The 25,673-nt window shown below is 36.9% G+C and overlaps 1 protein-coding gene across 8 annotated transcripts in view; it reads right to left on the reverse strand.

Moving 5' to 3' along the window:
- Positions 1–25,673, reverse strand: part of hdx (highly divergent homeobox) — a 153,643-nt gene that overhangs the window by 16,894 nt on the left and 111,076 nt on the right. For 7 of the 8 annotated variants that reach the window (XM_073058589.1, XM_073058595.1, XM_073058593.1 and 4 more), the window contains 3 exons: positions 24,555–24,701; positions 11,734–11,932; positions 11,378–11,505 (listed from right to left, as the gene is read on the reverse strand). In XM_073058589.1, the coding sequence (XP_072914690.1) occupies positions 11,378–11,505; positions 11,734–11,932; positions 24,555–24,701 (474 nt within the window). The remainder of the gene's footprint in view (positions 1–11,377; positions 11,506–11,733; positions 11,933–24,554; positions 24,702–25,673) is intronic. The other variant, XM_073058596.1, reaches the window with a different exon arrangement.

A 25,673-nucleotide genomic window follows, 5' to 3' on the forward strand; every position in this document is an offset into this window, starting at 1 on the left:
TGGAAGAGGCGACTACAGACATGAAGGCCAGAGGGTTGCCCGTCAGCATGACCAAATCAAAGGAAAGCCTGGCTGAGGAATTGTCCTACTCGGTTTGGGAAATAGTGCGAGAAATGAGAAGGCAGGAGACGGGAGGAGGCCGAGAGAAATGTATCAGGAAGAGACCGGGAGTTTCCCAAAGACAGTCCTCACCCGCTTCAGAAGAGCCATAAGGTTTGGCTAACTTTAAAAATGTTGAAAAGCTAAACAGAAGCAAAAGTACACGGTGATATACCTATCTCGAGAAATACTATTATAATGTGGATTTTATATTACTTAGTTGTTATTCTTTATTCGCTCACTTACTCCTTTTCCCCCCACCAAAATGAGTATATATATATTCGTGCATATATGTGTATGTGTAGTGTGTTTGTGTATATATATATGTATATATAGGAGGAATACACAGGGAAATCTTTTCTGTGTAATGGATTTGTTCACTGACTTTTATGAATACTGCAATGGGGGCCCTCAACTCACAAATAGGAGAGGTTATCCCACACAGCTAGACATTTCCTCTAGCTCAACGCAGGGTCATCTACTAGAGACCTCAGCCTTGGAATCACACGTTTGTTGCCATTTTTGTTATTATTTGAGTTTCTTGGTTCTTATTTGTTCAGGGAGTAGATTGATCAAGTTTTATTCTAATTTCAATGATACATTGACAGATAAATACAGATGGCTAAGGACAAGGTAAAATTCATTTCTTTTAATGTAAATGGGCTATTAAATCCAATCAAACGTAAGAGAATATTATCCAAAATGAGAAAAGAACAAGCCCATGTAGTATATTTACAGGAAACTCATTTAAGTGATAATGAGCATAAAAACCTAAAGAGAATGGGCTTCACTAATCTGTTTTTCTCCTCATATAAATCAGGACATAAGAGAGGAGTTGCTATTCTCATCTCAAGTAAGCTAAATTTTGAAAAAATATTCGAAATGGGAGATAAAGGCGACAGATATATTCTGGTAAGGGGGAATATAGACGGCAATTCAGTTACTCTATTGAATATATATGCAACCCCGGGAAGTGACATTGGTTTCTTTCAGAAAATTACTGATATTATGGTAATGGAAACAGAAGGTCTCCTGATATGTGGGGGAGACTTAAATTTACAATTACAACCAAACTTAGGCTCTTCCAATAGAAAAACCTATAAAACAAAATCTTTACATAAGAAAGTTAATACACTTTTTGAGGATGTTGGTTTAATTGATATATGGAGGGACCTTTTCCCTGACAGAAGGGATTACACTCATTATTCCTCTCCACATTCTGTATATACAAGAATAGACTATTACATAACATTTGGAAAAGACAAAGACAAAATAAACACCTGTGGAATTGGGACAATAGATGTAAGTGACCATGCACCTATATATTTATCTGTTGATTTTGACCTACAACCAAAGAATACTATTTGGAAACTAAATTCAAGTCTACTCAATGATCCATACTTTAAGGAACAAATTAAAAAAGAAATTGGTCTCTACTTAGAATTTAATGATAATGGAGAAGTTTCACCTCTCATTTTATGGGATACTCTGAAGGCGGTCTTAAGAGGGAAAATCATAGCGATATCATATAAGAAAAAAGTAAGGAATAAAACATTAGAAGAATTACAAAATAGGCTGAAGGAACTAGAGAAAAAACACAAATTGAATTTGGCACAGGATACATTAGGGGAAATTAAAAAAATTAGGAATGAAATAAATAATTTGGCTACGCAAGAAATCAGGAAAAACTTAATGGTTCTGAAACAGAGACATTATGAAAGTGGATCGAAATCTATGAAAATACTGAAGTGGAAACTGAAAAAAAGAGCAGAAAATACAATTCGTAGAATTAGGGACCCAAGAACGAAAATGATAAAAAATTAGCTAAGTGAAATTCAAGAAGCTTTTGAAGTGTTTTACAAAACGCTATATTTCAAAGTTCCGGGGGAAGCATAACCCAAACTGACACCTTCTTGAATTCTCTAGAGTTACCCACTTTAAGCGAAGAACAAAATAGAAGGATGACTGCTGACATAACTGAAGTTGAATTAAAAGCTGCAATTAGTAGGCTTAAATTAAGCAAGTCACCAGGATCAGATGGGTATATGGCAGAGTGGTACAAAGAATTAAAAATGAGTTAATTCCTGTTTTACTCCCCACACTGAACTGGGCTCTAAAAAAGGCACAAATGCTACCCAGTTGGAAGGAAGTGATAATCTCAGCTATACCGAAAGAAGGCAAGAATAAAATGGAATGCGGGTCATTTAGACCAATATCCGTTCTTAATGTAGATTATAGGTTATTTACCTCCATCATGGCCAACCGATTAGAGGAGTTTCTACCCATACTGATACGTAATGATCAGACAGGTTTTATATGACAACGCCAGACTCAAGACAATATACGAAGGACACTTCACATTATGGACCATATACAAAAAAATAAAATTGAAGCAATAGTTTTTTTAAAAACTTTTTTTATTGAGTTTTCAAATAATTACAGAAATAAAAGAAAATATATGAAAAAATATATATACCCTTCCCCCCTCCCCTTAACCCCTCCCCCCTAACATCCCTATAGAAAAAAAAAAGAAAGAGTGCCTGGATATCGGAAGATCCCCACATGCTCCATGGAGTTCGTAATAACTTTAGTATATATATTTATTTCTTTCCCCAAATAACCAATTATTTCATTTTCGGAGCACCTATATATTTAATCCTGTCTTTTGTATTTCCTTCTTCCAACGATCTATACTTAAGTATGCATCCGATTTCCAAGTAACTGCAATAGCCTTTTTGGCTACTGCCAGTGCAATTTTTATAAATTCTTTCTGATATTTATTCAATTTGGGTTTCGGTTTTATCCCTTCAATATCGCCTAGTAAAAATAATATTGGATTATGTGGAAGTTGTGTTCCAATAATTTGTTCCAATAAAACTCTTAAATTTGTCCAAAAAGGTTGAATTTTAGAACAAGACCAAGTAGAATGTAAAAATGTACCGATTTCTTGGTTACATCGGAAACACTGATCGGATAAATTTGGGTTTAATTTATTCATTTTTTGTGGTGTAATATATAATTGATGTAAAAAATTATATTGCACTAATCTTAACCGGACATTTATTGTATTTGTCATACAATCAAGACATAGTCTTGACCAATTTGTTTCTTCAATTTTAATATTCAAGTCACTTTCCCATTTTTGTCTTGACTTATGGACTCCTTGTTTAATTGCCTGTTTTTGAATCAAGATATACATACAAGAAATAAATTTTTTAATCTTTCCTTTTTGAATGAAAGTTTCTATTTCATTAGATTTCGGCAATAACATTGTTTGACCTAATTTTTCTCTTAAATAAGCCCTTAGTTGGAAGTAACAAAAAAGAGTGTTGTTTGATACTTTATATTTATTTTTTAATTGATCAAATGACATTAATATACCTCCTTCAAAACAATCTCCTATATATCTAATCCCTTTTTGAAACCAATTATATAAAAGTTGATTATCCATTGTAAAAGGAATGTCTATTTTGAATTAAAGATCTCTTTGCTAATAAAGATTTTTTTGTCTCATCATCAACATTTATCTTATTCCATAAGTCAATCAAATGTTTTAATATAGGAGATTCTTTCTTTTCCCGTAAACATTTAGATTCCCATTTATATATAAAATCTTCTGGTGTATTTTCTCCTATTTTATCTAGTTCTATTCTAATCCATGCCGGTCTATCTTTGTCAAAAAAAGATGCAATAAATCTAAGTTGATTTGCTTTATAATAATTCTTAAAATTTGGAAGTTGTAACCTTCCTAGATCAAATTTCCATGTCAATTTTTCCAACGATATTCTTGACATCTTACCTTTCTAAAGAAACTTCCTCACATATTTGTTTAACTCTTGAAAAAACTTCTGGGGTAGTTGTATTGGTAGTGATTGAAATAAGTATTGTAGTCTAGGGAATATATTCATTTTTATGGTATTTACTCTACCTACTAATGTTATTGGTAATACCATCCATTTATCAAGATCTTCTTGAATTTTTTTCAATAATTTTTTTCAATAATTAATTCAATAAGTAATTTAATTTATATAAGTTCTTTATATCATTAGCAACTCTTATACCTAAATATTTTATACCATTTGCCATCCATCTAAATTGAGTTATTAATCGACATTGACTATAATCTCCTTTAGTAAGAGGTAAAATTTCACTTCTATCCAAATTTATTTTATAACCTGATATTTTCCCATATTCTTCTTATCTATAGGATAATTTATGCAACGAGTGCAATGGGTTTGTTAAATAAAGCAGAACATCATCAGCAAATAAGTTAATCTTGTATTCTTCCTGATTAGCTCTGAAACCCTTAATATCTGGGTCCATTCTAATTAATTCAGCTAATGGCTCTATTGCCAACACGAATAAAGCAGGTGATAATGGACAACCTTGCCTAGTTGACCTTGTTAACTGAAATGGCGTTGAAATTTGACCATTTGTCACTACTTTAGCTTTGGGATTAGTATTTAAGGTTTTAATCCATTTTATAAAAGATACTCCTAATCCATATTTTTCCAATACCTTAAATAAAAAATCTCATTCCAATCTATCAAATGCTTTTTCTGCATCTAAAGCAACTGCCACACTCATTTCCTCCCTCTTTTGCGCCAAATGAATTATACTAAATAACCGAGTTACATTATCTGCCGATTGTCTATTTTTAATAAATCCTGTTTGATCCATATGTACTAATTTTGGTAAGTATTTAGATAATCTGTTAGTTAAGATTTTTGCTATTATTTTATAATCAGTGTTTAATAAAGAAATAGGTCTATATGATGCTGGCTTTAAAAGATCTCTATCGTTTTTTGGCAATACTATTAAAATAGCTGTCGAAAAAGATTCTGGAAGTTTATGTGTTCTTTCCGCTTGATGTATTAACTCCATAAAAGGAGGAATTAATAAATCTTTAAACTTTTTATAAAATTCAGGCGGAAAACCATCTTCTCCTGGAGATTTATTACTTTGAAGTGATCCTAGGGCTTCTTCGACCTCTTTCAATGTAAACGGCATATCTAATCCCTTCTGTTCTTCCGTATTTAATTTTGGAAGAGTTATTTGTGATAAAAACCTTTTTATCTTGACATTATCATTTTGTGATTCTGATTTATACAACTCGGAATAAAAATTCTTAAAAGTTTTATTAATTTCTAAAGGTTTATAAGTAATTTTATTTACTCTTGTTCGAATTGCATTTATTGTTTTAGAAGTCTGGTCTGTTTTTAACTGCCATGCAAGGACCTTATGTGATCTTTCACCTAGTTCATAATATCTCTGTTTAGTTCTCATAATTGCTTTTTCTGTTCGATATGTCTGGAGTGTATTATATTGTACCTTCTTATTAATAAGTTGTCTTTGTTTTTCTCTCTGTCATATTTCTTTGAGATTCTTTTTCTAATTTTGTAATCTCTTTTTCCAATTGATCTATTTCTATCATATATTCCTTCTTAATTTTAGAAGTATAACTTATTATCTGACCTCTCAAATATGCCTTCATTGCTTCCCACAATATAAATTTATCATCAACTGAATGTGAATTTGTATCGAAAAAGAACTGAATCTGCTTTTTCATAAAATCACAAAAGTCTTGACGTTTTAGTAATATTGAATTAAATCTCCATCTATAAATTGATTCCTCTTTATCTATCATTATCATTATCAAAGGAGAATGATCTGACAATATTCTCGCTTTATATTCCATATTTTTCACTCTATCTTGAATATTCGTTGATAATAGGAAAAAATCTATCCTTGAATATGTTTTATGTCTATTTGAATAAAATGAATAATCTCTTTCTTTTGGATTAATTCTTCTCCATATATCAATCAAATTTAGGTCTTTCATCAATGACAGAGTTAATTTTACTACTTTTGATTTTGTGACAAACTTTGTTGATCTATCTAAAACTGGATCTAGACAAAAGTTAAAATCTCCACCTATTAATATTTTGCCATGTGCGTTAGCCAAATTCAAAAAGACCTCTTGTATAAATTTTAGATCATTTTCATTTGGTGCATAAATATTCATAAGAGTCCATAGTTCTGAAAAAATTTGACAATGTATAATTATATATCTCTCCACCGAATCAATTAATACGTTTTGTATTTTAATTGGTAAATTTTTATTTACCAAAATTGCAACTCCTCTCACCTTTGAATTAAATGAAGCTGCAATAACATTTCCAACCCAGTCTCTTTTTAATTTCTGATGTTCTATGTCTGTTAAATGTGTTTCTTGTAAAAAAGCTATATCTGTTTTCATTTTTTTTAATGTTAAAATTCTTTTTCTTTTTACCAGTCCATTAAGCCCATTAACATTAAAACTTAAAAAATTCAGTAAATTAGTCATTATTTTTAATTATATTACTCCAATCTATAATAATACCTAATCTTTCAACTTTCGTGGTATCTTGGGAAATCTTTTTAAAATTCTCCATGTTGCTATGTGTGTCCCCACCGATCATCCAGGCAGAAAGATCGAAGAAAAATAGAGTATAAAGAAAAAAAGCAAAATACCCCCCTACTAATGTTGTGAAAAAAAAAGAACACAACATTACCCCCCTGTTGTACGGGTCATGGCGATCGCCATGATTACACATGTGAATCCCGCAGTAACCAATCCAAAGCTCCCCAGCCCCCCCGCAACATAAAAAAGTATATATATAAGAAACAAAAATACTATTCTCAATTAGTATTTCTGAAATTTTGCTTTTCTCCCCTGTATCATCCTTAAATGTCCATCACTTCCATTCACTGTCTCTATCCATTACGCTTGGAAGTCTCTATGTGTAATTAGTGAATAAATGGAAGTTTTTGTGCGAACTCCTCCGCTTCTCGATAATCGGTAAAAAATCTTCTTTTTCCCTCCTCCAAAAAAATTATCAGTGTTGCTGGGTGACGCATTATAAATTTATAACCCTTTTCCCATAAGACTTTTTTCGCTGCGTTAAATTCCTTCTTTCTCTTCAAAAGGTTATAACTTATATCAGGATAAAAAAGAACTGCTTTCCCTGCTATCATCAATGGCCCGTTTCTCTTTTTGGCACTTTGAGCAGCCGCCTTCAGGATCTTTTCTTTATCTTGGTATCTTAAGCATTTTATCAAAATTGATCGTAGATTTTGATCAGCTTGAGGTCTTGACCTTAAGGCTCTATGAGCCCTTTCAATCTCAATTAGAGTTTCTCCTTCCATTTCCAATTTTTCAGGGATCCATTTTTGAAAAAAATTTATTGGATCTTCTCCTTCAATATCTTCTTTAAGTCCAACAATTTTAATATTGTTTCGTCCACTAAAATTTTCAAGCTTATCAATTTTTTCCATAAATTGTTTTCTTTCTGATGTCCAGGCAGTCGTATCATCTTCCATTTTATTCATTCTTTCAACCATGTCTTCCGTTGTAGTTTCCAAATCTATAATTCTCTTTTCCATTTTTTCCTGTCTTTTTGTCATTTTATCAAACATAATCTCCATATTTGTCATTTTTCTTTTGATTACTTTTAATGTGCCTAATTTACGCATTATTTGCATCAAAGTCTTTTCTATATTTCCAGAAAAACTTTTGCCTCCATCTTTGTCTGATTTTTCCAGAGAATCTGACTCTCCCTCAGATTCACTTTCACTTTCGGTTTCAGTCGTAACTGGGATTTGTAGTTCTGGTTGCTCTCGTTTGCGCATGCTCCTTCCTTCACGTTTGCGCAGTTCTCGTTGGTCTTTTTCTTTAGGATTGATTGATGTTGCTGCAGTTCCCCTGTTCTGTATCGCCGGAGGTGAAATGTACCTGAGCCCGCGGTTCTTTGGCAGAAGTGGGCCTTGATTCTGTTCCAACTTGCGTTGTCTTCACGGTAGTAGTTTTCTTCATCCTCTGTTTGTGAGGCATAACTTGAAACAATCCGGAGTAGTTTATAAGTAACTTTTAGAAAGTATTGACTAACTTTTCTTCACTTAAACATTAATTTATTGATTTTTTACGGGAGAGCTGGGTTCCAGCGTCTCGCTCCTATGTCATCACGTGACGTCCCCCCCAAATCGAAGCAATAGTGATAAGCGTGGACACTGAAAAAGCATTTGATTCGGTTAATTGGAATTTTCTTTACAGAGTTTTACATAGATTTGGTTTCCAAGACAATTATTAAAACTATACAGACACTACATGACAATCCTACTGCTAGGATTAAAATCAATGGATATTTATCAAATACTCTTACCCTAGAAAGGGGCACGAGACAGTGTTGTGCATGGTCACCACTACTCTTCGTGCTATATCTGGAACCATTAGCTCAATACATCAGACAAAATGAAGATATCAGGGGAATTACTATTAAAGGGACAGAGCATAAATTGGCTTGTTATGCGGATGACATTTTGATCTACCTAGAGCAACCAACATACTCTTTACCTAAATTGATGCAATCCTTTGAACAATATGGTCAATTATCAGGATACAAGATCAACATAGATATAACCCAATTATTTTCATATTACTGTAGCCCACCAAGAGAAATTGAAAGTTGATACCCTTGGGCATGGCACAAAGAGTCTTTCAAATATTTGGGCATCATTATGCCAAAAGATTTGGCAAAATTATCAGAATGTAATTATCAGCCTTTATATAAAAAAATTAAGGAAGATGTGGCAAGATGGAGCCTGATTCCTTTCTTCAGTCTCAGTTCAAGGATTGAGACTATTAAAATGAATATACTGCCCAGACTGTTATATCTCTTTCAGACCCTACCAATAGAGATTAATCAAAATCAATTCAATGAATGGAACAAGATGCTATCAAGGTATATTTGGCAGGGTAAAAGGCCTGGAGTTTGTCTCAAAACTTTGCAATTAGCAAAGGAAAAGGGGGGATGGGGTTTGCCTTCTCTTAGAGATTATTATTTTTCAGCACAGTTGAGAGCTGTGATATGTTGGTGCAACCCATCATATGACGCTCAATGGAAAAACATTGAGCGGGTACTTCCCATCCCCATACAAGCAATTTTGGCTGATAACAACCTGCGAAGGTACATAAATACTACTGATAACCCATGGGTGAAATTGACTCTTAAAATATGGAAAACTACTATAAAAGAATATAATCTAGAGGGAGATACTGCAATTCTTAAATGGTGTGCATATGACACTGACTTTACACCAAATAAATTGGATGCTAGATTTAAGGACTGGACAGCTAAAGGAATAACAGTTCTTTGCAAGATAATGAAAGAAGGAACACTGTTCAGTTTTGAAATGCTTAAAGAGAAACACTTATTAGAAAAACAAGATTTTTATTGATATTTACAGATGCGACAATATGTTAATAAGACGCTTAAAAATGTAACCAAGGCAAATACATGCTTGATAGAGCTCTTTAGAAAAGCATATCATTCAGATAATGGTAGTAGAATCATTTCAAGCATGTATAAGGGGTTGTCAAATCTTAAAACATATTCGACTTCATATATTAAAACAAAATGGGAAAAGGAAGGAAGGATCATTATATCTGAGGAAGAATGGACAACAATATGGAGGTATCAATGGAAGTGTACCAGTTCACAGAAATGGAGGGAGCTTGGATGGAAAAACTTGATAAGATATTTTATTACACCCTCTCAGAAATCCCTTTATGATAGTAACCTCCCTGTTTGCTGGAGAAATTGTGGAAGTCAAAATGCAAATCATTATCATATTTTTTGGGACTGTCCTGTTATCAAAAACTATTGGAGGGGGATACACAATGCCCTACAAGACATCTTTAAATGTGAAATACCCTTGGAGAGTAAGACCATATATTTTGGATATATACCTCAAGAATGGTTGAAAAGAGATAAATATTTAATGAATATACTGCTGGTGGCTGGTAAAAAGACTCTTACTAGGAAATGGTTATCACAGGAGAGCCCAACTTTAAATACATGGATGGAAATTACAATGGACATTTACAAAATGGAGAATATAACAGCATCTGTTAATCATAAGCTGGAACAATTTGATTCATACTGGGAAAAATGGTTTAACTACATAATGCCTCATAGGCCTGATTTTATTCTCACAAATCAATGAATCTGTTGCAAAAAAGCAGATCACTCCCTGCTTGTACATAGTTCTTTCCTTTTGCTTGTTTTTTCTTTCCACTCTTTTCTATAAGTGTATACCCCAGATAAATATTTTGTGGACATTTTGTGATATACATGATTATATGATATATATGTACAATGTCTGAAATACATCTTATGAAAATATTTGTTTGATGAACTTCAATAAAAAAATACATTACAAAAAAAAAGAAATGTAACAAAATGAAGTATCAGTACAAGCAGATGATGCTGATTAAATCTATTTCAGTCTCATAGAGATAAATCTATGAAATAAAACAGCATGCTTTTCAAAAAAGCCCATTAAAATAGGAGTGAGATTACTTTTAACTGCTTTAGCAAAAACAGATAGAGAAATCACGCTTTTAAAAGTGTTGTGTCTGTATGCAACAAAGGAAATTGCTCACTTGTTATTGCTACATTGGATGCTTCACTGATGAATATGATCAACAAAAATGATCTACAACACTTACAATGTTTGCATTTATTAATGAAAAAAATTGCATATGGAAACCAACAGCAGTTACTGAGAGGTCTTATTAAGTCTCAAAATGTCTTGCACTAACTGAAAATATAGGATCTACTTGCAAGCAAGATGTTTATTGATTCTTTTATCCTATTCCTTTGATCTCAAACTATTTCAGTCAAACTTGATGCTGATAGGAATACCAGTGAAAACCAATTCATTAGGATCTTGAATTCTTCCATAAAGGAAGAACAGCAACATTGATCGTAATGATTACCAAAATAGTCCCTGTAACATTCACCCACTGGCTGATTAGAAACATGAATTTCAAGGAGCTGTAACCATAGTCTGCAACTTGTTACTCTATGCTTCAGTACTGTTTTAATAAATACCCTTTAGTGCCAATAATTCAGATCTGTGGCATAGATTTCAAAGACAGAAACAATAACCTACTTGAGAACGGCAATTAGTAAAATGTAACTGGTGCACCCATTCAACAAATAGAAATGCACTGTATCTGTAAGAGCAACTCAAATAGTTAAATCAATATTTGAGCAAGAAATTATCTGATCAAAGGAACAAAACAGTCAAATATGTGAATGTACTGTCCATTTCCTCATTTTATTTGAGCTGTGTATGGGAAAAACAGTATTTAAATAGGGCAGAAATTAATCCCATTATTTCTGCTAAACTAGTTCTGCTCAACAATTCTTAAGGAAATAACAAAAATATTTACCACTTTTTCCAATGTCGGAATACTGCACGACCCATCACTAATACTTCCTCCATCACCATTCTCTTCAGTAGTTTCTTCTTCCTCTTCCTCGTCTTCATCCTCCCTTTGTTCCAATTCACTTGGATTACCTAGAGACAGATTGTAAATTACGACCTACAGGTAAAGAGGCCTTGAAATAGGTTGGGTAAGATGCCAGAGTAACACGTTTCAAGTGACATTAACCTTACAGAGGAACATTGGGAAAACCAATGCACCTGTGTGTATGTATGTAAGTGTAAAATGCTTGCAAGTATTTTTGAGAGCACATATATATTTGAACAGCCATTCAGAACTTCACTCTTTGGATAAGATTGTACCTTCAGATAAACTGACATCATCTTTGTTCTTGTCATTATCTTCAGAATTTTCTGGCGACTTGGTCGTTTCTGCCTTGACTTCAGACAATGCAGGCGAACTTGCATTTGATAGAATTGAAAAGTCAGCTGGTCCACCACGTGCAGGAGGTAACTCAATCCCCAGCTGCCGATACTTCCTTCGCCGATTTCCTATCCATGTCTTTTCAGAAGAACAAGGAGGGAAAAGTGAACACATTAAGATCACAGTAATTATTTTGTATGATGAAAAGACTGTATGTTTAAAAGAACAGCAAAGTATTCAACAGGTACTTCAGTTGATGAAGGTGAAATATCTAAAGCAATCAGTAATGTAATATTACATTGGTTCCCTTACTGCTTGCTTACTTATGCACCAATTGAAGTAGACAACATTGATAAAAACTCAGACACAATATTCTCTCTTTGCCTCAAGGATTCCAAATCCAATGAGTGCTAAACTTGAGCTTATTTGCCTCAATCTCCTCAGGAAGTAGAGAAACTGCGTACATTCTTGTATAATGAGGTGGTGTTGAGAGACCAGGTGAGATCATCCACTATGTGCACTCCCAGGAAACTGGTGCCCCTAATTCTCTCTAAGGAGGACCTATTTATGTGCAGTGAGGAAATGATCAGACTACACCTTCCTAAAGGCCACAATCATCTCTTTAGCCTTGACAACATTACGACTCAAGTCACTGTACTTGCACCAATCCACCAGCCGATCTACCTCCTCTCTGTATGCCATCTCATTATCACTGTTGATGAGGCCAACTATTATAGTATCTTTCGGTTGGAACTGGATCTAGCAGTAGAGTTGTGTCAGCAGCAGGCATGAACACAGCCCAGAGGTACGCTGGTGCTCAGCATGATGGAGCTAGAGATGTTGCTGTGAACATGGACCGACTGCGGACCTTCTGTCAAGAGGTCCATGATCTATTTACAGAGAGAGGTGTTGAGAGCCAAAGAGGAAATTTAACTCCTAACGGACCTGAAGTTGATAAACAGCAGCCTGGCAAATGATGCGCCATTTTCAAGGTGAAACAAGACTGACTGGAGGGCAGAGGCTATGGCATCATCAATGGATCAATTTGACTGATAAACGAACTGGAAAGGGTCCAATGTAGTAGGAAGATGGGATTTAATGCGATCTATAACCAGTTGGTCAATGCATTTCATTATTGTTGAGGTCAGTGCCGCTGAACGGTAGTCATTAAGACCAGTTACTCTCGTCCTCTTAGGTACCAGGGTGATGGTGGCTGACTTAAAGCCTCTGGGGACAATGTACTATTCCAGAGAGATGTTGAGATGTCTGTTAGAACCTCTGTTACCACGGCTGCACAATCCCTCAGCACCTGACCAGGCAGGCTATCGGGTCCTGAAGGTTTTGCATGGGTTGACCCCGGCTAGGGTCTTCCTCATATCTGCTGCAGCCAGAGTGCCTGCTCCTTGAGGAGAGGAGGCCTTCCTTCCTTTCTGAAATTGGACAGAGCTCTTTGAAAGGAATATTTCAATAAAGGAATATAAAGGAACAGGAAAGAAACAGGGAAATATAAAGTTCAAAATATCCAAAAGACCAAATTAAATTTATTATCAAAGTATATATGGCAACATATCTTGTACTATGCAAAAGCCTTAAGGACCCTAGGTTCTTTATATAAATGTTGTTTTAAATTTTTATTTTTTTCTTCTGCATTAGTATGTCAGTAGAAAAGAGTACATTTTAGACTTGTAAACTTTCATTTTCCAAAAAACAAAATTATAGAAATTTCTGTGTTTTGTTAAAGGAATTAAAATATTAAGTAATAGACCACTTTCCAAATAAAAACTTGATGACTCTGTAGGTACATAGCGTGATTAAACAAAGATAACAAATGTGCTAATGATCAATGACATAATGAGTTGAATGAACTAATCTGATTAACTAAAACTGAAACAGGTGAAGAGGAATCAAACTGGGCAAAGGACAACCAAACTAAAAGGTGAGGGTGTAGCAGATGCGACTGTTTAACCATCATATCATTAATTCATACACTGTGGCAAGATGAGCATGGCACTAGGTGGTCATCCTACATCAGCAAGGTCTTCCCCAAGCAGAAACTTTGCAGCAGAAAGGAGTTTCAAAATGTGTTGTTCAAGCTTTTCTGAAGAAGCACAAAAAAACAGGCAAGGTTGAGGACCAGAAACACTGTGGTCGCCCATGACAACTGAATGCAGCAGATGAGAGATACATCAAATTGACTTCCCTTCTGCATCAGAAGTAGTCCAACACTGCTATCAGCTCTGAACTCACAGAATCCACTGAAACCGAAGTATACCCCTCTAAAGTCCAGAGAAGTTTTGGCAGAAGTGATTTTCATGGAAGAGTTGCTGCCAAAAAGCCATTCCTCCAAAGCCGAAACAAAGCCAAGTGCTCACATGTGCACAAAAACACAAGGACTGGGGTGCTGAAAAATGGCAACTGATGAGTCAAAAATTTAAGCTTTTGGCTCAAACAGGAAGCAATTGAGCCTCTTGTTGGATGAGTGTCAGCAGCCTGCAGTGAAGCACGGCAAGAGGTTCCCTGCAAGTTTGGGGCAACATTTCTGCAAACGTTGTTGCTGATCTAGTCAGAATTAATAGAATCCTCAATGCTAAGAAGTACAAGTAGATTTTCAACTATCACACAATACCATCAGGAAGGCATCTGATCAGTCCCAGCTTCATTCTACAGCAGGACAATGACCCCAAACACATGGCTAAGGTCATAAAGAACTAACTATCTTCTGCGAAAAGAAGAACAAGGAGTTCTGCAGCAGATGGTATGTCCTGCACAGAGCAACCAAGAGAGCAGAAAAACTGTGGCAAGTTCTCCAAGAATCATGGAACAACCTACCAGCTGATTTTCTTACAAAACTGCATAACAGCATCCCCAAGAGAATTGATACAGCTTTCAAAGCAAAGGGTGGTCACACCAAATATTGATTTGATTTTGTGTTTTTTTTAATGTTTATTGCATTTTGTAGTAATTTTTTTGATATTTAGAAACTTTTAATTTCAGTATTGTTGGAAGCATCTTCACTTGACAATCTTTTTTACATGTGCCTAAGACTTTTACACAGTACTGTACTACTGAAATTCATTGTCTTGCAGGTATTCAAAGTAAATACAAAGAAACACAATAGAATCAATGAAAAACCACACACAGATGGACAAACAGCCAACGTGCAAAAGACAGCAAACTGTGCAAATACAAATAGAAGAAAAAAAGTAATGTAAATAAGCAATAATTACTAAAAGCACAAGTTGTAGGGTCCTTAAGATTGTGGAATCAGTTCAGTGTTGGGGTGAGTGAAATTATCTGATGGTTGAGGGGTAATAACTGTTCCAGAACTTTGTGGTGTGGGACCTGAGACTCCTGTACCTCCTTCCTGATGGCAGCAACAAGAAGACAGCATAGCCTGGATGGTGGGGATCTTTTTTGCTGAGGCCAAGAGGGGCCATGAAATGTCCTTGGTGAGTACATACACACTGAAAACAAGGGGATAGCTCTGAAGAAGGTAGGATTACTCAAAGACAAAGGAAGGATTTTTATAGCTGGAGCATGAGAAACTGGCTAAGATACTAAATAGGTATTTTGCATCACTGTTCTCTAAGCAGGAAGAAATGGGTGATAGTGGCATCAGAAAGGAGTATGCCAATATTTTGCAGCAATTAATATCGAAGAGAATGGTTGAGTCTCTTATAGAACATTAAGGTGGCTAAGATCCTAGGGCCTGATGGTATCTATGCCAGGTTATTGAGAGAGAAATTACAGGTACTTCTTTATCCTCTAGCCACAGACAAGGTCACAGAGGACCGGTGAATAGCTAATGTAGTGACTTTATTTAAAAATAGGGCTATCGTCAGGGATAACTTCAACTTCTCTAATATTGATTAACACCTCCTTAGTGCAAGAGTTTTCAGTAGAGCAAAATTTGTTCTGTGTGTCCAGGAACAATATTTCGACAGGCTGACTAGAGAAGAGACCATGCTGGATCTAGAAGCAGGGAACAAATCTGGTCAGGTAACAGATCTCTCAGTAGGCTAGCATTTAATGACAACTTCTTAACCTTTAATATAGCCTTAGACAAGACAGTACATATAAAAATATTTTATAGCAGAGAGATAATTACGATGCTATAAGGCAGGAATGTGGGAGCATAAACTAGGAACAGATGTTCTCAGAGAAATGTACAACAGAAATGTGGAGGTTGTCTACAGAGCACTTGCACGGAGTTTTGAATAGGTTTATCCTATTGAGACAGGGGACGGTTGGTAGGGAGGAGGAACCACGGTTGACAAGTGATTTGGAACACTTAGTCAAGGGGGAGAAGGAAACATACTTCAGGTTTAGAAAGCAAAGATCCGGCAGGGCTCTTGAGAGTAAAAGGGAGCTAGAAGAGGACCTGAGAAAGTCTTGCTGAGTAAGATTAAAGAAAACCCCAAGGCGTTCTACACATAGTATGTTGAAGCCACAGCCTAGTCTGGAGACTGGAGGCCTGTCCTGGAATTGGAGGATGGTCCATGCGTGTGGATGGGTGGGAGGGAGGAAAGGAGCTTGTTGTTGATTTTTTTTGCTTGTTGTGTTCTGTTTAGTTGCATTCTGTGTTGTTCCTTTGAGCATGCTATGTTGGCGCCAGATTGTGTGCCAACATTGTGCCCAGCATATCCTTCAGTTGTGTTGGCTGTTAAAGCAAATGATGTATCTCAAAAAAGGGATAATACTAGACCAGTAAGTCTTACATCAGTAGTGGGAAAACTGTTTGAGAGGATTCTTAGAGACAAGATTTAAGCATAATTAGGGGTAATCAGCAAGTTTGTTTGAGGGGCAGGGCACGCCTCAAGAGTCTGAGTGACCTTTTCCAAAATCAAATTGATAGAGTGTGGATTTGGTGTTCATAGACTTCAGTAAAGTGTTTGACAAGGGTCACCATGGTAGGCTCATTGAGGAAGTCAGGGGGCATGGGATCCAGGAAACAGGATTTGTATGGATTCAAAACTGGCTTCTTCACAAAGCGAGACAAAGGTAGCAGATAGAGTGTATTCTGCCTGGAGGTCCATGACTAGTGGGGTGTTCCTCAAGGTGTCTGTCTGGCACCTCTGTGTTTTTGTGATTTTTATAAATGACTTACTGAGGAGGTGGAAGGGTGAGCAAGTAGGACTGCAGTTAATATGGAGGTCTGTGGTGTGTTTGATAGTGTAGAAAATAGTCTTAGGCTACAATGGGTCATTAATAGGATGCCGAGCTGAGCTGAGACGTGACAGATGGAGTTCAATCCCGAAAACTGTGAAGTGATACTCTTTGGAAGGTCAAACATGAGTGCGAAGTACAAGGTTAATAGCAAGAGTCTTAGCAATGTGGAAGAACAAGAGGGATCTTGGAGTCCATATCCACAGATCCTTCAAAGTTACTATGCAAGTTGATTGGGTGGTTAAGAAGGTGTGCAGTGCATTGGTCTTCATTAGTCAGGGGACTGAGTTCAAGAACCATGAGGTAATATTGCAGTTCTACAAAAACTCCAGTTAGACTACCAATGGGAGTATTGTATTCAATTCTGGCTGACTCATTATAGAAAGGGTATGGAAGCTTTGGAGAGGGAGCAGAGACTTGTCGGAATGGAAAACATTTCTTATGTGGAAAGGCTAAGCAAACTAGGGGTTTTCACTTTAGAGGAAAGGAGGATGAGAGATGACTTGATAGAGGTGTATATTATAAGAGGCATAGTTGAGTGTGCTACTTTTCATATGATACATTAATGATTAGATTAGCTCATTTGTCATATATGCATCAAAACATACAATAAAAGGCACATTTGCTTTGACAACCAACACAATCTGAGGATGTGTTGGAGGCAGCCTGCAAGTGTTGCTGTGCATGCCGACTAACCCTAACCAACACACCTTTGGAATGTGAGAGGAAACCCACGCGGTCCCAGGGAGAATGTACAAACTCCTTGATCATTAGCACTGTAAAGTGTTACATTAACTGCTACACTACCATGAACTAATGGCTTTGTGACCAAGTTTGTGCATGATACAAAGATAGGTGGAGGAGCAGATAGTGTTGAGAAAGTAGGGAGTCTGCAGAAGGACTTAGACAGATTGGGAGAATAGATAAAGATGGAATACAACCTAGGGAAATGTATGGTCATGCACTTTGGTAGAAGGAGTAAAGGTGCAGACTATTTCCTAAATGGGGACTGAATTCAGAAATTGGAGTTGCAAGAGGACTTGGGAGTTCTAGTAGTAGGATTCCTTGAAGGTTAACTTGCAGGTTGAGTCAGTAGTAAAGAACACAAATGTAATGCTAACATTAATTTCCAGCAAGGATGTAATGTTTAGGCTAGATTAGACATTGATCAGACCACAGTTTTGGGGCCCATATCGAAGGAAGGATGTGACGGTATTGAACAGGGTCCAGAGGATGTTTACAAGGATGATGCTGGCAACGAAAGGGTTAATGTACAAGGGAGTGTTTGATAGCTCTGGTCCTATATTTAGAGTTCAGAAGAATGAGGGGAGATCTCATTGATACATGTCTGGAAAACCTGAGACTTCAGCACTAGCAAAATCCCAGAGTGCTGAATTATGGATTTCTTTTTTCTCTTTATGTTTGAATACTTTCCTGTCCTCAAGTGCCCTGGAGCCGATCATTTTCTACAAGGTATCTTAAGTATTTGCATCATATTTAAATTAAATAAAATCACTTTATGTTTGAAATTCTAAGCCTGAGCCAACATCTAAAAATACAAGAATGAGAGCATAAGGACATAGGAGGAGAAACAAGAGACATTATTTGTTGAGTTTGTATCACGTTTAAATAAGATCACGGTCAATCTGACTCTAATTTTTTCCTCCCACTCTCAATACATCCATGATTCTCTTTTGTCCAAACATCTCTTTCTGCTTTGAACTTATTCAAAGATAGAGCCATCAGCTGTCCATTTCTAGAGAATTCCAAAGAATAGTGGGCCTTAGAGAACAATTCCCTTTTATTTCAGTTGGTTTGACATTTCTCTAATCGGTGCTACCATATTAGGTTCTCATTCTGTGCCATTACCTTTTGTTTTGGCACTTATGTCAAATGACTTCTGAATATCCAAATATCCAAATCCATCTACGAGCTCTCCCTTATCCATGCTGGTTGTTACTTCCGAACAGAACTCCACTAAATGTGTCATTCAGAATTACTCCCTCATGTAATCATCTAGGCTCTGCTTAATTGTTTTAGAAATTTATTTGTGTTTGGGAGTCACAACACAATTCATACAGAAAAAATACACAAAGTGAAGAAGAATAATTAGAAAGGTATGTATTGGCAGAGAAACTTCGACAGGAACCTTACTTTGGGCTCCATATTCAGCTTCAGTTTCTTCCAATATAGTAATAGTCGACTTAACTGTTACCTAAAGGCTCAGTCAATGTTGATGGAATCAAGTGGGAAATATTGTGGCATCTAGAATGTAATGTACTAAATGATAAAATTATCAGCTTTGAGTTCGAGAAAGACAAATTGGAGCATCTTCTTAATGCTTAAAACTGATACAGTAGTTCCAGAGACACAAAGTGATTCAATGTATCTCTAGAGTTTGGTGTGTAAAAAAATGTAGATGCTGAGAAATGGTTGATTCATTTTGAACAAGGGGTCTCAATTGGATCTCGGCCATTTAAGAGTAAAATCAAGCAGCGTGTTTTCATGAAAAAGGTTAGCAGGAAATTGGGACTCAGTAATATGGACTTGTAGATGCTGATGACAATTAGACATTCAAGATTAATATTGTTTGAAAGGATTCAAGGTATCAATGGATATGAATCAAGGACACATGAAACATTACTGGGGTGATCACCTGTGATCTAACAGAATGACAACGTGCACTGCAGATTTAACTGATAAGAACATAAAATCCTTTATTCAAGGACAGGTGAAATGTAGAATGCATTCCTGGTTTACTGGAGAGGTGGTCTCCTCAAGTTGGGAGCAAAAACAACAATTGCTGAGAAATTAACAGTGCAATGCTCCTTCCCACAGAACCCTGCAACTGCTCCCACCATTTCCCCACCTCCAAAACATGCACCCATAATTTGCAAATCTAATTCATTTTTTCCCAGAGCAACACTCTGGAAATTTGACCTTGTGTATCCAGAGCAGGACCATCCTTACAATTTGTCAGGGGTGCACATGTTGATAGTATGTAACACAAAATTTCTAACTTCGTAAGAGAATTGGAATTATTTTGTACAAGGAGCAATCATGATTGGGTACTTTAGGGAGCAACTTTCACAACACCTAAATTTTCATCTGGCCTTCTTGTCAACATCCAACAATCTACCATATACCACTCCTCTTTTCAATTCAACCATGACCAGAGATATCATTGTCAGAATCAGGCTTACTATCACTTGCCTATACCGCGAAATATGTTGGTTATGCAGCAGCAGTACATTGCAATATATAATAATAATAAAAACTGTAAATTAAAGTATAAACACACATTTAACATTTTAAATATATGTAAGTAGTGCAAAAAGAGAGAAAAAAAGTAGTGAGGTGTTGTTCACGGGTGCAATGGCCATTCAGAAATCTGACGGCAGAGGGGAAGAAGCTGTTCCTCCTGAATCACTGAATGTGTGCCTTCAGGCTCCTGTACCTCCTCTCTGATGGTAGCAATGAGAAGAGGGCAAGTCATGGTTGAAGGGAGCCCTTAATGATGGATGCCACCTTTTTGAGGCGTCATTCCTTGAAGTTATCCTGGATGCTGGGGAGGTTGGTGCCCATGATGGAGCTGACTGAGTTTACAACTTTCTGCAGCTTTTCTCAATCCTGTGCAGTGCTGCCCCATACCAAATGGTGATGCATCTCCACCTTCTCTGCCCTGAAGGACTCAGCAGTCTTATCTTGGCAGTGAATCGTAAGGCCAGTGAGCTGAATCACTGTGTTCAGAATGGTGGGGGATAACCAAGTTTCGGTAAAACAAAAAGCACAACAGTCTGATGTCCCTCTGGTATAGCAATCTTGCTCTGAAGTCTTGGATTTTATTTTACAGAGACTACACATTTGCCAGCAGAATAGATGGTAGTGGAAGTTGGAACCTTTTTCTCCTTAAGCAAACTTTTAGACCAGCACAGGATCCAGCACTGTCTTATAGGGGAACCACACTTGCAAGGTGGAGACTGCCGTCCGAGGTTCATCAACTTTGAGTGCAACAGATTTTTTAAACACCTTAAAACAATGTTACCATATTGTCCATGGCTGTAGCTGTATCAGTCTGAAATGGGAATATTTGAAGATTTCCATCGAACCTGTTGACATGAGTCGCCTTTTTATTGGCACCACCGGAAAATTCCAACACCCAGACACAATCTTCTTAGATCTCAAAGCGTACTAGAAACTCCTTGATAACTCCTGCAAAACCAACCCCCCAGAAAAGCAGACAGTACCTGGTTATGATTTCCAACCTGCACTCCTCCATTCAACCATCTGAACTATATGCCCAATTACACTTATTGCTGTTGGCCAACCCAAAATTTAGCAGCATATTATCAAACACCAAGTTGTGGAACACCTGATTAGTCTTAATTGGTTTGGCTTGGTCTGCAGGGAGAAGCTTGCAATGAGTCACCATACTCTGGCACCATCTTTAATTATCGTGCCATGTGAGTTGGTAGTACCAATAGTGCTGCTGTCACTTCTAGGCCCAAGTAAAAGTGTTAGAACAATAGTGCAGATAGCAGTAAAGAATATTGAGAAGTTATGTTGACAATGAGAAAGGTTTCCCAAAAAAATCATTAAATTGTACTCCAGTATTATTCTCCCATTCCAAGAAATGCAATTCTGACCTCAGCTGTCTATTTCTAGATGGATTTGGTTCATTTTGGTACCATTCAGCTAAATACTACTACTACAACTACTAGCTACATTCCTGTTGAACAGAAAATCCTAAAAAGTAGTGGTTACAGCCAGTTCATCATGGGTAAAGCCATGTGTAGACCTACATATTAGTCATCTGGGTCTTACACAGGAGATGAAGGCCCTGGTATAGAGTAGATATCTGTAGTCTACCTACCAATCAATTGAGTTAATAAGACAATGAAGAAAGCGCACAGAAAGGTGGAGACATTAAAGCTTTGGCCTAACCAAAGCTTTCCAAGTAGTACCATTACTTCCATGCATTTATAACTCAATGCTATAGGAAGAACGTTAATGCATTGGAGAGGGTGCAGAGGTTATAAAACCGGGTGCCTGGGATGGAATATTTCAGTTATAAAACTCTGGATTGACTGAATTTGGAGCAGAGGAGGGCAAGGCGAACCTGATAGGGCATACAAAAAATGAAGGCTACAGACATGAGTACAAGTTTCTCACTAGCCATTCAAACACAGATGGCTAGAGCCTGAGGCGATAAGTTTAAAGTGAAGAGTAAGATGGCTCAAAGGGCTCTGGAGAATCTTCTTTCACCTAGAGAATGATTGTAATCTGGAATGTACTGCCTGAGGAGGCGATGGGAGCTGGTATTCTGATGCATTTGGAAGTATGCGCATTGCTACAATGTCTGCTACACTGGATCCTTCTTGCTCAAATCAGTCCACTGATGATGTCATAGCCTCTGCACTCCATTCTGTCCTGTCCCATCTGGAAAATGGTGCCTCATACATGAGGATGCTGTTTATTGACTTCAGCTCAGAGTTCAACATGATCATCCCTCAGTAGCTGGTGGGTAAACTGTCCTCACTGAGTCTCAATAACTCTCTCCAGAACTGGATCCTGGACTTCTTAACAAAAAGGCCACAGTCAGCCCTCGTTGGCAGAAACATCTCTAGCTCCACCATGGTAAATGTTGGTGCTCCCCTGATTGCATACACATCCTGCTGCTGTTCACTCTGCTGCCTCATAACTGCATTGCTAGATCTAGTTCAAACTGAATCACCAAGTTTGCTGATGACATGTCAGTTGTCAACGATGACAATGAGACAGCATATAGAGAGAAGTTAGAGCAGCTAATAGAATGCTGCGAACACAGCAATTTGAGTCTCAGTGTGGACAAGACCAAAGAGATGATTGTGGATTTTAGGACCACTCTTCACTTCACATAGATGGCTCCTCAGTGGAGAGAGTTAGGAGCACCATGTTTCTCACAGTGCACATTACGGTCAATCTCACCTGGTCCTTCAAGAGTAGCATTATACCGTTTACTTTTTAAAAATTGTATCCTATATGCAACTTATTATTTGTTAATTTATTTGTGGTAATATCACTGTGTATTATGTATGTGAGTTATCTGTACTGTGATGTGCATCTTTGTCTGAAGGAATATTGTCTTGTTTGGCAGTATATGTGTGCATGGTTGAATGACAATAACCTTGAACTTCATGAGCACTTGAACCACCAAGCCATAGTAAGATAAGCAGCAAGTGTGGGTAAATGGGATTGGGGTAGATAGATACCTGGTCAGCGTGGTTACTATGGGCCAAAAGGCCTCCTTGCTCTGCTATTCTATGATTCTGCTACCTTGTAACAGAGGTGGGTGGGCTGCAAACATTTCCCTGTTGGAAATAATAAGGCAGTTCTGGACAATGAAAATCACATTCCAATTGAAATAATAAAATGTTGCACTAGGTGAAAATAATGCTGAAACCCCTCATCATATTGCACTCCTGCATCAAAACAGCCTCTTTTGATTCTCATCTTTCTTATTTGATATTCAGACAAATAATTTGAGGTCAGTGCAATCACAGCACATTTTGGACTTGATTGGAACAAAATCACATACACTCCATTCAAAAATATTGGCAACACAAATACCCAGGAAACTGCATGCTGAGGCTTTACAAGGCATTAGTCAGACTACTTTTTGGAGTATTGTGACCAATTGTGGTCCCCTTATCTAAGAAAAGATGTGCTGGCATTGGAAAATGTTGAGGAATTCAAGAGAATAATTCCAAGAATGGGAGGGTTAACATTCGAGTAGCGTTTGTTGGCTCACTTCTTGTATTCACTGGAATTTAGAAGAATGAGGTGGCACCTCATTGAAACCAATCGAATATTGAAAGGCCTAGATAAAGTGGATGTGGAGAGGATGTTTCCTATAGTACGAGAGTCTAGGACCAGAGGACACAGCTTCAGAATACCAGGACCTCCCTTCAAAGGAGAGATAAGTAGGAATTTCTTTAGCCAGACAATGGTGAATTAGTGGAATTCATTGCCATAGATGGCTGAGGAGGCCAAGTCATTGGGTATATTTAAAGTGGAAGTTGATAATTTCTTGAATAGTAAGGGTATCAAAGGTTATGGGGAAAAGGCAGAAGAATGGAGTTGAGAGAAACAATAAATCAGCCATAATGTCTAATTCTGCTCCAATATCTTATGGTCTTATGTATGACATGCAAAGAACTTTTCAGATCAAACATTTATATTGGATCCCTCTGCCAACTCCACTGACACACCCACCCACTCTACATATGCTAGATTTTCAAGATCTCCAGGTATGACTTGGTTGTGATTAAGATGCCGCCACACACAGGTTTTGGAAGCTCAAAAGCACGGTCAACAGCACATAACTATTTTTGGTACAGATTACGCACTGAGGTCAGGATGTGATTAAAGAAGCAGATGACAGTGCATTTTGCCGTATATCAGTCTATTTTAAGAAACACTCAAATGTATATTGCATTTGGCCTTGTGCAAGCTCAGATTGATTTTATCAATGTCACTTAACTTTACCCAATATAGAAAGACAAACCTATTGATGACAAGAATAATTACAAAACCACCAAAGTGACTTTCTTACCTTGACAATCTCACAGTCCACATTTGACTCCATTGCGACTGCTTCTATCTTTTCTCTGCATATTGACCCCAGGCTGGTCATACCCACATCCCAATACTTTTTCAGAACAGCCAGATCATTCTCACTAAACTGTGTACGATCCTGCAGCTTAAATTAAAGAGAGAAAACTTTGTATGGAGAAACAAAGTAAAAATATTGCAATGAATACCTGTGGTAAAATGTTTCAAACATTAGGCTATTTGTAGTTCCAAATCTACAGAAACTCTACAGGCATTTGGTCGAGATAACTGACATTCCTCAGCCATGTTTGCATGAACTGTTGCTACCTCTCATGTTATCTTACAATATCCAAGATATTTTTTGTGCATAGATATAATTCCCCAATTGCAAATGCCAGTTGCACAGGGTTACACTGCAGCTCAGAGTGCCATCAAACAACAGGAAGACAGTGAAAACTTCAAATTAAATTTATTATCAAAGTATGCGTATGTTCTTGCATTTATAGAGAAAAAAAGTAGAATTTTACAAAAAAGGTTGACAAGCAACCAATGTGCAAAAGACAAACTGTGCAAATAAAAAAAATACTAAGAACATTAACAGTATGGAGTCCTGACAGTGAGTCTGGAAGTTGTAGAATCAGTTCAGAGTAGTGGTAAATGAAGTTATCCATGCTGGTTCAGGAACCTGATGGCTATCAGGTAATAGTTGTTCCTCAACCAGGTGGTGTAGGACCTAAAGCTTCTGCACCTCTTGTCCGATGGTAATTGTGCGAAGGAAGTATGGAGTGGATGTTGCTTTCTTGCTCCAAGTAAATGTACACAATGGGGAAGGACTGTGATGTATTCACCCAATTCTGTAACCTTTTCCATTCATGGGCATTTGTGTTTCCAAACCAGGCCATGATAAAGCCAGTTAGAATACTCTCCACAAGCATTTATAGACATTTGGCAAGCTGTTGGGTGACATGACAACTATACAAACTTTTATGAAAATAAAGGTCTTCTTTGAGATGTTCTCAAAAGATTTAAAAGGAATCTTGAAGCTTGTCTAGCTTTCAAAAAACCCAATGACACTATTATATTAATTTTAATTTACAAGGAACATTACCACATGAAAACA

The sequence above is a fragment of the Hemitrygon akajei genome, chromosome 10 (genome assembly GCF_048418815.1).
Source record: "Hemitrygon akajei chromosome 10, sHemAka1.3, whole genome shotgun sequence".
NCBI lineage: Eukaryota > Metazoa > Chordata > Chondrichthyes > Myliobatiformes > Dasyatidae > Hemitrygon > Hemitrygon akajei.